This window comes from Xiphias gladius, chromosome 23 (assembly GCF_016859285.1).
Source record: "Xiphias gladius isolate SHS-SW01 ecotype Sanya breed wild chromosome 23, ASM1685928v1, whole genome shotgun sequence".
Classification (NCBI taxonomy): domain Eukaryota; kingdom Metazoa; phylum Chordata; class Actinopteri; order Istiophoriformes; family Xiphiidae; genus Xiphias; species Xiphias gladius.
In genome coordinates, this window is record NC_053422.1 from 9995826 (window position 1) to 10008943 (window position 13118).

At 38.9% G+C, this 13118-nt stretch overlaps 1 protein-coding gene across 5 annotated transcripts in view; it reads left to right on the forward strand.

The window, feature by feature from the left end:
* The window catches only part of LOC120785145 (ecto-NOX disulfide-thiol exchanger 2-like), a 184935-nt gene that overhangs the window by 140099 nt on the left and 31718 nt on the right, over positions 1-13118 (forward strand). For all 5 annotated transcript variants that reach the window (XM_040119561.1, XM_040119562.1, XM_040119560.1 and 2 more), the window contains 2 exons: positions 3598-3753; positions 11998-12204. In XM_040119561.1, the coding sequence (XP_039975495.1) occupies positions 3598-3753; positions 11998-12204 (363 nt within the window). The remainder of the gene's footprint in view (positions 1-3597; positions 3754-11997; positions 12205-13118) is intronic.

Sequence of the window (13118 nt, forward strand, 5' to 3'; positions counted from 1 at the left end):
TTAGTGAATGGAGCTGCCTGACTGCTTGTTCTTCTATATTTATGAAAGTGCAGCCCAGTGCTCAGTGGCATCAGCTGTTTATTAACTTCATTCTACCTTCACATGATCGGCTACAAATGTGATTTAGGATTGATTTCAAAATCTTATCGATCTCCTGTATTGTTACCATTGGACCAAGGCCTGGCTTTTATTTTTTAAGTTTTTATTCCGTGGCATTTTCACTGTGATAGTTTACACTACAGAAAAATAGATGGTGACAGGCAACAAATGACCCAGGTAAGCTTTATACCCAGGACATTGCCATTACAATGAATGCACCGTACTGAACTGAGTTACCACTAACTGAGTTAACTGAATTTAACCCTTTTTTTTTTTAAAGTGAAATAAATGGAAAATGCATTAATAAAAGCCAGCATTTCCGTAACAGCCACCCCCTGTACATGGCACAAGTGTTAAAATTGCACCAGCTGTTACATTCTTCGCCTATGGATGACAACATCAAAATATCAACACATGCAGATCTGAAGTTGTAAATCCTTTCCTTTCCTATAGGTGGTGCAGGTTGACATTTGGGGGAAATGGTCTGACTGCACTGCTCTCTGTTGTGGAGAATCTGCAGCCTGTTAGATTTAAAGATGTGAGTTTGCGAGTGACTTAAAAGCTAGTAGTATTACGTTCTTTGCACCTAAATAAATGATAAAAAAAGGATACATCATACCTCACTGACTTTAGTAGGGTTTCTTAGTGTTGTGATGGTGCGACTGAAGGTTTGTTTCCACCAAAAGTTTCAGGAACTTCAATTTCCCAAGAATTAATGCCAGGTTACTCTCCCAGGGATATAGTTCCTCCAGCGCATTGCCATTTGCAGCCAAAGCCCTGGGTAGATTAAGCAAATTAGTTATTTCGGTCACCTTTCTCATAATTTGAATACATGTGTATTGTTGTCCTCTGCAAAAAAGGGACAACAAATCCTGGACTTAGTCGTCACTCCGTCTAAAAGCAAAGCAATATGTATGCAATTATGGGTTTTTAAAAATTCTGTAGAAAACACTAGCATAGTTATTCATCAGCGACGTTCAGCACTTCAAGCGCAACCCCAAAAGTTCCTGAACCTTCAGAAAGTAGTACCCCGCAAACAGAGGCTTAAATTAATTTAAATCTGCAGCATAACAGCAAATCGCTTAGAAAACTGCATACATCAATACATTAGATGAAAAACACCAGTCTGTTGTGTTCATCTGTGTCTACTTGCAGCACTCACTGTAATGAGTAACACTGAAGTAGGGAGGAAAAAATGGTATGTTATCGATGAAACATGTCTTCAAGCTATATTGTCGAAACATGGTGATGAGAGAACTCTGCTGTAGCTGGAAATCCTTTTTTTACTAAAAACATTCCTGCTACATGCTTGCTTCAGGTCTCAGGCTCTTAAGTGACGAGGACAAATGCATAGACACTCACACACACACACACACACACACACACACACACCAACACACTCCAGAGGGAACATGAGCAGCACTGCAGTGAAATTGCACCAGCCATGCCCTGATGTAACCAGATTGTGTCTTCCGTATGACCTAAAATCTGGTTTTCTTTGCACTAATATACAACATATGAACTCATAAGTATGTTTCCTTATTTTAACCCTGAAACAGTAGAGCATTGGCTGAGCAGAAAATTATTTCATGAAATATTATTGCCAAGATATTTTTTACAATGTTTTCATCTGTAGGGCAACCTCCCACAACACTGAATTTAGTCTTGGTGTATACTCTGTTTTGTTTCCTCAGTCCTCTAATATGTAGTGTTCGGCATTCCGGCTCGCTATTGTAGCACCCTCCCATCTTCCATCCACCTTTTCTTATCGTCCCTTCTGCTATCCATCTTCTTTTCCTTTACCTTAATGTGCAGAAGAAGTCATCAATCGCCTGGCAACTAGGGACCCTCTTATCACCTGTCCTCTCACTCTGACTCCTAGTTAGAGACTGATGGTGAGGTCGTCAATAGACATATAGTTTCAATCCATTTTCCTTCAATGTAGTTAATGTAGGCTCCTTTTTTTCTGTTTGGACTGTTTTCTTTTCTCTATCTGGCCTCTATTTCTCTTTCCTCATTTTTGCCTTTCAGCCAGTTTTATCGTTCCACTATATTTATTACACCCTCTCCTGCTCCAGGGACCCACTGCAACTCTTCTGTAATGTGCATATTTCTTTATTCTCCTTGACTGAGTGTCATTTAATTTATCCATTTTGTCTCTTACAATAGATTTAGAGGAAATCACTTATGAGGAAATGTACTATCTATTTCCGTTAATGGTGTATGCTGTAGAACAGTAAATATAATTTCTCCTTCACTGGATATTGTTTTTGAAGATCAAAACAGTCACAGCTGAAATGGAGCCCACATAATGTTTGCTGCTGTTATTCTCTGTTGGAGGGAAATATTATAATGAACTGAGGGTATGAATATTTAATTAAAGGCATAAAAATCTTCATTCACAATAAAAACTTGAATTTAAAACTTAAAATTAAAATTCATCGTTTTGGTTTACATTTAAAAGCTTAAACTGTGTTAAATTCGAGAAGTCAGTTCGACAAGTCCTTTTCCGTGATGTATATTTTACTTATTTACCATTGAACACTTAAGGGATCTGTGCTCTCTGGCGTCTGCTGCCACTTTACCCTCCCACTGTGTTGACTGATACCGTAGGACCACATCTGAGTACTTACAATCAATACTGAAACCTGGAAAAACAAGTTGGGAAAATCTAGAGGAACACGCCAAATATGAATATTTTAACTTGTCATTATTTGCTTGCATGTTTACACATTTCATGATCCTCATTTCATCAGCTGTCACAGTCAGCAAATAACGTCTGTCAAATTGTTTTTAGCCAGTGTGTCAGATTGATTTTGTTATATGTTTAGTATATTACAGTGTGTGTATAATCTGTAGTTAAGGATTTGTTATAGTGAGCTGTGCTCCTGCATGCATATACACAGGTGCATAAACATTACACACCCTGCAGCATAATTGTCAACTCCAAATCATCTGCAGGTGATGTTGAGGCACATACTGGAGGGCAGCATCATTTCCATTTCAAAAAGCTCCATACTGGGACGCTTGTGCACATAAAAGCACATGTGGTGACTAAGGACGCCAGTGTTTGTGTGTGTAGGTGTGTGCATATTTTCCCAGCTGCAGTGTCACAACATTGTAAATAAAGCTTCTCTGTTATGTAGGTTTTAGAACCAACTGTGTACATTATCTATAAGGTCATCACACAAACAGCAGGAGTGACAGTGAAGAGGGACTCAGTAAAAAGTTATTAAAATATGCATGTTGTTTACGAGATGATTTATTCATGAATGGCTGTGTATTCCATTATGTGCTGGCTGCTTGTGTGTCACTGATTTTGACAGAAGAATCACTCAGGGAATAAGTACTCAACGTGAAACGGAACTTAAATGATTTGGTATGGGCTGAAGTGATACCTGACCAAAGGATAGCTGTTGGAAACAAGTCTGCCCTTGAATGTTACTGTGAAGGTGTTTCTTCTTTCCTATCTCATTCATATTTCTCTCTCGCCTTCAGATTTTGATCCCAACCTTGGTATGATGGCTGGAAGTATCCCCATGAACCCAATGATGCCTGGCCTCGGTATCGTGCCTGCACCACTCTCCCAGGATGTACCAGTTGTCAAGGAGATCATCCACTGCAAGAGCTGCACCCTGTTCCCCCCGAACCCCAGTAAGCCATAATATCATGCTAATCCTACACCAGCTCCCTCGAACACCACGACCCCAGCCTTTTCTTTCTTTTCTTGCGACTAACAATTAGTTTCATTATTGATTAATCTGCCAATTATTTTCCGTGATTAATAAGTGGGTATGTTAACAGTCAGAAAATACTGAAAAATCCCTGTTATAATTTCCCAAGTTGGCATCTTTAAACCGCTTGTTTTTTTCATGTTCAGCAGTCCCAACCCAAAGATATTCAACTTACTACCATACCAGACTAAGAAAAACTGCAAATATTCATATTTGAGAAGCTGTTCTCAGGCATTTTAGCTTAAATGATTGATCGGTCATTTAAATTGCTGTTTAATTTTCTTGAATGCACAAAAGAAACTGAACATCTTCATGGCAATTTACTTTGTATACCCAGCTAGAAGTGTGATGTGCAAGCTATTTATATTTATCTCACCTCCACCTTCCAGTTTTCCAGAGTTAGAAAAGAGGTAGTGGGGGGTCTTTTGATTGATCCCACCTTCGCTTTTCAGATTTCCTGCTACAGAAAAGTTGCTGCCTGGGGACTTTTTTTCAAACAAGTACATGTCATCTTCAAGGTGAACTAAAACAAAAGCTCTTCACCGCAGTAGCATTTGGGAGTTTACAATCCTTTCACAAAACAAAACACACACTCTTGCATTCTCTCAGGCAAATATCGTTATTTTAACCACACCCATAAAGCTGTTTTTAAGATACGCCTGTATATCTGTGGGGTGCATTATGGCTCAGTATAAACTGTAACCTTCACAATATGGTGCAGGCAGAAAAGCTGATTAAAAGTTTGACTTCACTTAGGAACATCTTCCTAGCTAGTCCTCAGGAGCAAAGGTAGAGAAATGAACCAGATACTCTGTGCCAGGGCACATATAGAACCTGAGGCTGAGTGAGGGATCAGCTCGTCAAAGAATTACCCAACAGCTTTGGAGCCTGTCACAGTCACTCTGTGACACAAGTAGAATTTTTCTGTGTTGTATGTCGCATGATATGGACACATTAATTGGAAAATTGATTTTATGGCTTGATACTTAGGTCTAAGATAATATGCGACCCCAAAATCTCACACTGATTCAATCCTTAGTGATGCATGAGCAGAACACATAATTGCGGACGTTTCTTTTGATCCCCATCTCTTCTTAAGATCTCTTTGCCTGTCGCCTATTTCAGTGTCACAAGACGCAGTTCATCTCTAAGCCAAGTAAGTTGAATCTGAGGAAAACTGTCTAGGCTTGATTCTGCTTATGAAAGTCAAGTCTGTAAGAAGCCCTCAGAGAACTGCTACCTAAACATGGTGGATTGTGCATCTGTGACCCTCAGAGTTGTGTTTTTGGGGCCAGCAGCTCCTGGTAGCCTCTCTCAAGGCAAATTGGTCCAGACTTGGGTGTCTGAAGGCAATTCAAAGACTTGTATGGATTGGTGTGTCTGGCATGATTATGGCTTGTCATCAATTCTAATTTTCATGGGCAGAATCTCAATGCTGAGTAGAGGCGTAGAGAGTTTCTACCATGGGTACCACTGGATTGCATTTCTGCTTGGTGTCAGTAATGTAGTTCTGTTGACTTAATTTTAACTCTCCCCTCCAGCATGATTGGAGTGGTTTGCAGACATTTGTGGAGATTTTGGAGTGAGAGTCAGCACCTTCAAATCTGAACTGGAACACCCCCTTCAGTTTGGGTCCATGTATCTCAAGGTCTTGTTCACAAATGAGGTTTAAGGCAAACATCACCGATATACCTACTTTATTTTGTGACTACAGAGGGAGCTGCACAAAGTCTGATTGATTGCTTCATGTGACATCGCTTGGGGCAGCGGTGGCCAAGGCTGATGTTTGGAAATAAAAAAATCTGGATGTGTGGAGTTAGACAGAAATAAGCTTACCAGACCTGTGTATCTTGCTCAGCTTTGCTTGAGACTAGTGGCTGGAGGCTACATTAGGGGCCATTCAGATGTAGCGTCTAAAAACGCCCGGAAAACACCAGCCATGCCGCTTTCATCCTTTTATCCTAAGTGCCTGTGAGGTTGCAATAATGCTGAGCCTTTCAGAACCCACAATCAAAACCACCTGTCGAATTAGTAGTAAGCCTCACTGACTAATCTAACTTAACTAAGAAAAAAGTCCAAAAAAAAGATAAATGGATTTCCAGCACGTTAACCATTACAACTAGTAATGTAAAAAAAAAAAGTATCATCATGCTCACCAGTTACCCCAAGTTCTGAGCTGATATACCTCCACGCATTGTTCCTTATCTTGTACGATTATAGTCGGCCGCTCTTCCATCTTCAGTTTGGCTGACCTTTCAACCAGATGTTGTGAAGTCCTTGGACAGAAAGGGTGAAGAAAGCCCTGTGGAGCAGAATGGTTGCACTTGCTGAAATCGAAAAAGTTGAGATTTTTCAATCTCTGTGTGCCGTGGACGCACCAGAAAAAATAGGCGTGTCGCATCGAATTCGCACCACGATAGCATCGCTTTCAGTTGTGAGCGCGCTTGACACGCGTCTCCGCTGAAAATAATGAATTCATGCACACAAAAGACACTACATCTGAACGGCCCCTTAGCCACCATCAGCATAACACACCTGGATCTCCAATCTTCCCAGACATATCCCATGTCTCCTTTTCTCTAGCCATGCCCTGCAGCTCCTCGGGGAGGATCCTGAGGCATTTTCAGGCTACGGGGGCTTTATACACTCTACAGCTTTTTCTGGGTCTGGTCAGGTATAGTAGCATACATGTCTCACTAAAGCTGTGTCACCTCCAAGTAGGATGGAGCTGATGGGGGAATAAAGAAGAACGTGATGATAGAGAGGCATATCATTATTTCACACCACATACTGTCAAAAGTGCCTTTGGATGCAAAAGAGTGATGTTTGAGGACAAAATTGTCAAGACATGAAGAAAATGTTATAAAATCTCTGCAGTGTGTGTAGGGCTGCAACCAAATATCTTCAGTTTAATATCATAGAAGGTTAAGAAAACCAGGACATTTTCAGAACTGAGATGCTGGAACCACTGAGCTTGAGTTTGACATTTTTGCTTTTGAATATACTTCGGCACTGAGCCTACATACAGCTTGCTGTAAAAAATGTTGACAATTTCTTCTGTGTGGAGTTATTTATTTAGGGCTGCAACTTTTTTCATTATTGATTCATTTGATTATTTTCTCAGTTAACTTATTAATTGTTTGGTATATAACGTGTTAGAAAATGGCCAAAAATTCCCATCAGTTTCCTAGAGCCCAAGGTGATGTTTTCAAATGTATTGTTTTGTCCAATCAACAGTTCAAAACCCCAAAATATTCAGTTTGACACAATATAAAAAACAGAAAATCCTCACATTTAAGGCAGTTGAAGTTGCAAAACTGTGGCATTTTTGCTTGGAAATGACTCAAACAGTGAATCAATTGTAAAAATAGTTGCCAATTAATTTTCTCTCTACTAAGTGATTAATTGACTAATCATTTCAGCTATATTATTATAGAATAAAACTGAGATCCGTGGTATTGACAACTCTTGCTCTGAACCAGAGATGTACTGGTGACGTAGATGGTTTGGAGGGTTATATTATATAGTATGTGAGGAATAAAGAAAAACAACCATTGATGATGGATGCATTCAGGCTTGCGGCACATATCACATCCTCATCAAGCTCTTTTCTTGTTGTATCCTTCTCCTTTTTCTTGGGTCAAACCCTCCCCATTCAGCCATGACCCCTCTTTCACATTCTTTACTGTCGCTTCCTCCCACTCACCTATTTATCGCTGAAGTGGTATAGTACCGTTCTTTTTTCTCTGAATTGTTTGCAAAGACTTGACGCTCAACATTTGGACCTGTGGACTCACTTTGATAGTCAAAATGCACATCAAACTCTGTGTTGTCTGTCTCTCATTCTTTCAAATTTCTGAAGGTAGTCTGAGAGATATTTTATAATTGCCTTTAAGGTAAAGATGAAACATGTTCTTCTGAGTTTTGAAGATACTAGCAGTATGCACTAGTGTTACATATGCACACATATACACATCTATTTATGCCTGAATGTAGAAGGATGTCCAACTAGTGGAACTTGTTTTGTCCTTCCGATTCTTTTCTTTCTAAACTAAAAAAAGTGCCCAGATAAACTAAAACAAATCTTCGCCTATTAAAAGTTATAGAAATTCTTCAGCTCTTCAGTTAATTGTTTTAATTGATTACTCTGTTTTCTTTCTTTTTTTCAGTATTTTTTTCCTTTGCAGTCTTGCAGAAAGATCCTTTAAGTAGCCTAAATATTATTGTGATGCCAGAGCTGCTTGCCCTGTCATTTTCATTAATGAGAAAGATAGTCTTCCATAAATAAATAAAACCCCAAAAAGCAACTAAATAGCTTTAAAAAAAAAATCAGAATAGATCAGTCATCGAAGACAATAACAACTGACCAATCAACAAAGATGGGAGGTCCCTAAAGTGTTAGAATGTGCTGACAAAGGGTTCTGTTTCTCCATGTGATAGATCTTCATATGTACAGCTTAATGCTTATTGTTTGTTCATGTGTGATGTGATGTACTAAACACGTTTACTTGAGTGTGTGTAAATGTAGTTTATCTTATGAATAACAGTCCTCAGCCGGTTGAAGCCTCATCCCTGTAGCAGCCCCTCGCACTATGAAAAGGTGTTTATCCAGTCCAGGTGATGAATAGTGATAACTTATGTTAGAGTAGCAGACCAGTGGGTGGACACGCAGACAGCAGGCCTGTGGGACGGGGTGGACTGAGAATCAGCTGGTATGTTTCATCCAGCCAGCTTGTTGGTCAGTCAGTGATTCTTATGATATCACAATACAGTGTGCTACTTTCCCAAGATTCAGAAGCTACAATAAGTATGTTGTAAGCATACAGAAAAAATGAAAATATTATACATTATAATTCAGTCCAATATAACAGATTCAATTCTGTCGTGATTTTTTTGAGGTAGTTTGTTGTGTTTTTGTATTTTATTGCTTTATTTTACTAGTTCTTTCTAATATTTTGATCCTCAATAAATGCAAATAAGTTGGACAAAATATTAGAATCATAATATAATGCAGTTTTCAAACACTCTACTTTCTCTTCATAACCTGTCATTATCTTGTCTCTGTTTATTCAGTTGCCCTTTTTTTCTACTGCATCTACCCTCTCATCCTCTCTCTCCTCAGTTTCTCTGCGATTTAAAATGAACAGACTCGATGTCTTTGTCTCACAATTACTCAAAGGGACAAACGTAACAAATTAGAATTTGGAAAAATCTTACTTTTTAAACTCTGTCTGGCACCCACATGTGAGTGATCTGCAAAAGCTGCTCCCTCCATCCTCACCCTCTCTGTCTCTGCCTCAAATTCATGTGCTTATTTTATAAGCATAAAAATCCAGTTACTTGAAATCCAATCATTCGAAATCATGAATAGTTTATCTGAATCTTCTGCATAGTGCATTTGCATAAAATGCCCTTACGTGCTAAACAGGTGGGGTTCAGTAGCACAGTAGCAAACTACCCAACAGAAGCCAAACTAACTGAAATTTTCCATTACAAAATGAAACAAAATTTATTTAAGGTACAACATGACACATTAGGTTACTGCTGCACTGCACCTGTTCTCCTTCCTCTGTCCTCTCTGCTCTCCCCATCATCACATCATCACCATCAGCAACACCTGGGCCAAAAAAGACAGTTAATTTGAAACGCTTTGTTGCATCTGCCAACAAAGATTTTTGTTGCTATTATCGCCTTTTTTCACCACCTCCACCTTTTCTATCCATCTCAACTCAAAACTAGTTTAATCCATCAAGGAATGAAACGTCAGTCAATATTTTGCTTTAACAGTCGCATTTCAACAAAAGACGAGATAGTATTAGCCTGTGTGTTTGTGTGTTTGTTTGTGTGTGTGTGTGTGTGTGTGTGTGTGTGTGTGTGTGTGTGTGTGTGTGTGTGTGTGTGTGTGTGTGTGTGTGTGTGTGTGTGTGTGTGTGAGAGAGAGACGAGATTAAGAGAGGGAGAGAAAGTTGAAAAAAAAAAAAGGGACAGTGCTGGCATAGACTCAGGACTGAAAGTTTTGTTTCAGCTCTTCAATCCCCTTCCCCATAATGTTGCATGAGAATACAAGGAGTTCTGACAGCAGGGGGATTATGAGCTAATAAAATCTTTTTAAGCAGAAGAAAACTCTGACTTTCGATTGTTATGTTTTCAGTGCTTGACATCCATGTGCCTTTTTTCCTTTTTGTGGAGTACATATTACAGTACGTTGTGTTGTTTATTACAGGGCTAGGGTCCCTCTGTATGAAGTGACTGTCAACAGTTCTTGCTGGAAAGCCAAATGACCTCAAAGACACGAAAAACAACCACTAAGAGATGAAAATTAACACACAGAGAAAACTACCATAGGATGACCACAAAAGTTCACAAAAAACTACAAATTCAAAATGACCATGAAGGGACAAAAAAATGCCCACAAAAGGACCACAAAGAGACACACTCTGGAATAAGACACTATGTGTAAGACACTATGTGTCTTACTCCTTTGTAGGAAGAGTGGGGGGGGCTTTTACATGTCTGTGACCAGGGGCCCATTTTCTCATAAACCGTCAATGGAGTTAATTTGCCATTCATTTATTACATTGAAGAAACACTCTAACCATTAATAACGTGCAGTTTGTTATTGCTGAGAACCAAGGCTTTAAACGTGGAACATTATTTTACTAATGACAGTGAGACAAATCTGATGCAAAATCTATATTACGGCACCCAACCAATGCTCAGTCTTGAAATCCGTTTGATCACACTTGAATAAGACCCCAAGATTTCTGAATTACTCCGCTTGGTGCTGATCAACCAGGCCCTCATGATGCACTCTAGTTACCCGACCAGTTCTTTTCAGCATGTCAACATCTACAGGGGTGGGAGGATCAGTAATAGTGATTTTAAGGTCTTTCTAGCAGATATCCAGAAATACATCATCCTCAGTGCTCCGCTGATTAGCTCGTTCACTCCTCATAGACCCTGCTAATCACATTCATCATGGATGAGAAGCCTGATCTATTGGAGATTAGATCAGTCAACACTCATCTGTGTTGAATAAGTGATTTCTGCAATGCAGGGGACCTTCCACATGAGAGGATTTGCAATCACTTTGTAGCCAAAAGGATTTCATTTTCATGCATGGAATGGTTTGATATTAACATTTATCTAACCAAAAATGATCTGAGCATATTGCTCCAAGTTGTTATTATTCATGCATTAAGCTTTATCATTTTTTAGGTCATAAATGCTATGTTTTAAATATCACTTAATTGAATTTTGTAGCATCAAGCTCCAGAATGTGGTCTGTTTTCAAGGTCTTTGATCCCATTATAGATGGGTTTCTAGTTTAGATGTTGGTGTGACTTGACTCTTATTCTTCAGTGTGAATGTGGAGTTTGACCTCAGGGACTTTTTGGGATTGATTTGTCATTCGTGGCTTCTGGATATTATGTAATTTCTTTTGTATAATAAAAGCAATGAGTCTCAATGAGTTATTGGAGTGCCACGTATCCCTCTTTCCTTCATTTTTTTTTTTTAAATGTACAAAATAAGACTTAGCCCATTTCTGTTTGTATGATTGGCTTTCATTTTTGTTACATTCTCGTATGTTTTACTCATATATTTTACTTCTGTGCATTCTAGGTTTTTGTTATTTTGTGAACCTGATGGAATCATTGCCATTCAAATTGTTGGCATTTAAAGTAAGAACTGAATAAATATAATTTTGAATGGGTTCTTCAAGTGTGCAGGTACTTTTTTTTTCTCTGTTTTTTCAGAAAATATGATATTATTATTTAGATATTCTTTTATTGACTACACATACAGGCATACATATTTCTTTTTGAGTAAAAACAAAAGACAAAAAAATCAAACCTGCTCCAGAGGTCTGTCAGAATGATTTACAGCAATAGCGTATTCAAATAACTGTATTCTTGCCTTTGGATATGTTGTCTTCAGCTTCTCAAAAAGCATAAATCATATTCAAAATCGAGTTTGTTTGTTCCTGGGCAGCTGAATCATTTCTTGAATTTTGTGTACTTCGGCTGTATTACTACATAAATGCAAAAATGCACACAGTTCATCATTCAAGTTATTTCTTCCCAGCTCAATCTTAACCTTTGAACCTAGTATGGGTTGAGACATGATTGCATTATCTCTCCTCTGTTCCCCTACTTCTGCCCAGACCTTCCCCCTCCAGCCACAAGGGAGCGCCCTCCAGGGTGTAAGACGGTGTTTGTCGGGGGACTGCCAGAGAACGCCACCGAGCAGCTCATCATGGAGGTCTTCGGACAGTGCGGTGATATCACCGCCATACGCAAAAGCAAGAAGAACTTCTGCCATATCAGATTCGCTGAGGAGTTCACCGTGGACAAGGCTCTCTTCCTGTCAGGTAAACTGTCATTACTCTAAAACCTTCATCTTACTAATTGTGTAAGCGCTTATGGTATTAAGTTCGGTGTATAGTGTTAATTAACATGCCACTTAGATAAATGTCAAGCAAGAACAAATGAAATTGCAAAGGGGGCCGCTGGAAGTAATACTCCTATTCATTTCTCCCATAGAGAATGTTATGTGACTCACTGAAATGCTTGGATTGTCATGAAGATCGAAACGAAAAAGAGCAACTCCATCAGAGAAGTTACGATTGTTTGATAAAGTTGTAGGTACAAGCCCGTGTACATTAAAATTCCCAAATTACATTTAGGTAAGAAATATCCAGTCACAGAGACAAAAATTGTGTTACGTGCACTGCCAACTGTGAGTGAAAGCCTTTGCTGTTTAGACAAAATATTTTACAGTCTGTAGTTTAAATACAAACCACTTTTGGATTGTGGGTAAATTTGGGATGAATTCAGCATCAGTGGCATCGTGTTTGGTCACAACCGAAACAACAAAGTATTTTGAATCTGCTGCAGATCTGATTCATACCTTCTTCTCCACAGCAACATCAGCAGAGGCTCATGGGTATTAGAGTATTTAGAGCTGTCTGCCACGCCAAACCTACACAAGAATTATGATTTTTCAGGAGAAAAGCTGAAATAATTAAAACTAGTGTCCATACGACAAACCTAAAGGATCATTAAATTATTCAGGATACTCCCATGTTTTGATGTCAAAGAGATCATGACAAGAGAATTTTGAAAAGGGAATTATAGAGTGGAGACAAAAATACAGAACCAGCAGCTTCCCCCCTCCACTCCGCAGTGGTTAAGAATAGTTAGAGGCCCAGAAAGCAGAAGATATAATTGACCTATAAGGCAAAAAAAAGAAAGCTTCTAACCATGTGATACAAGCTTATCGTTT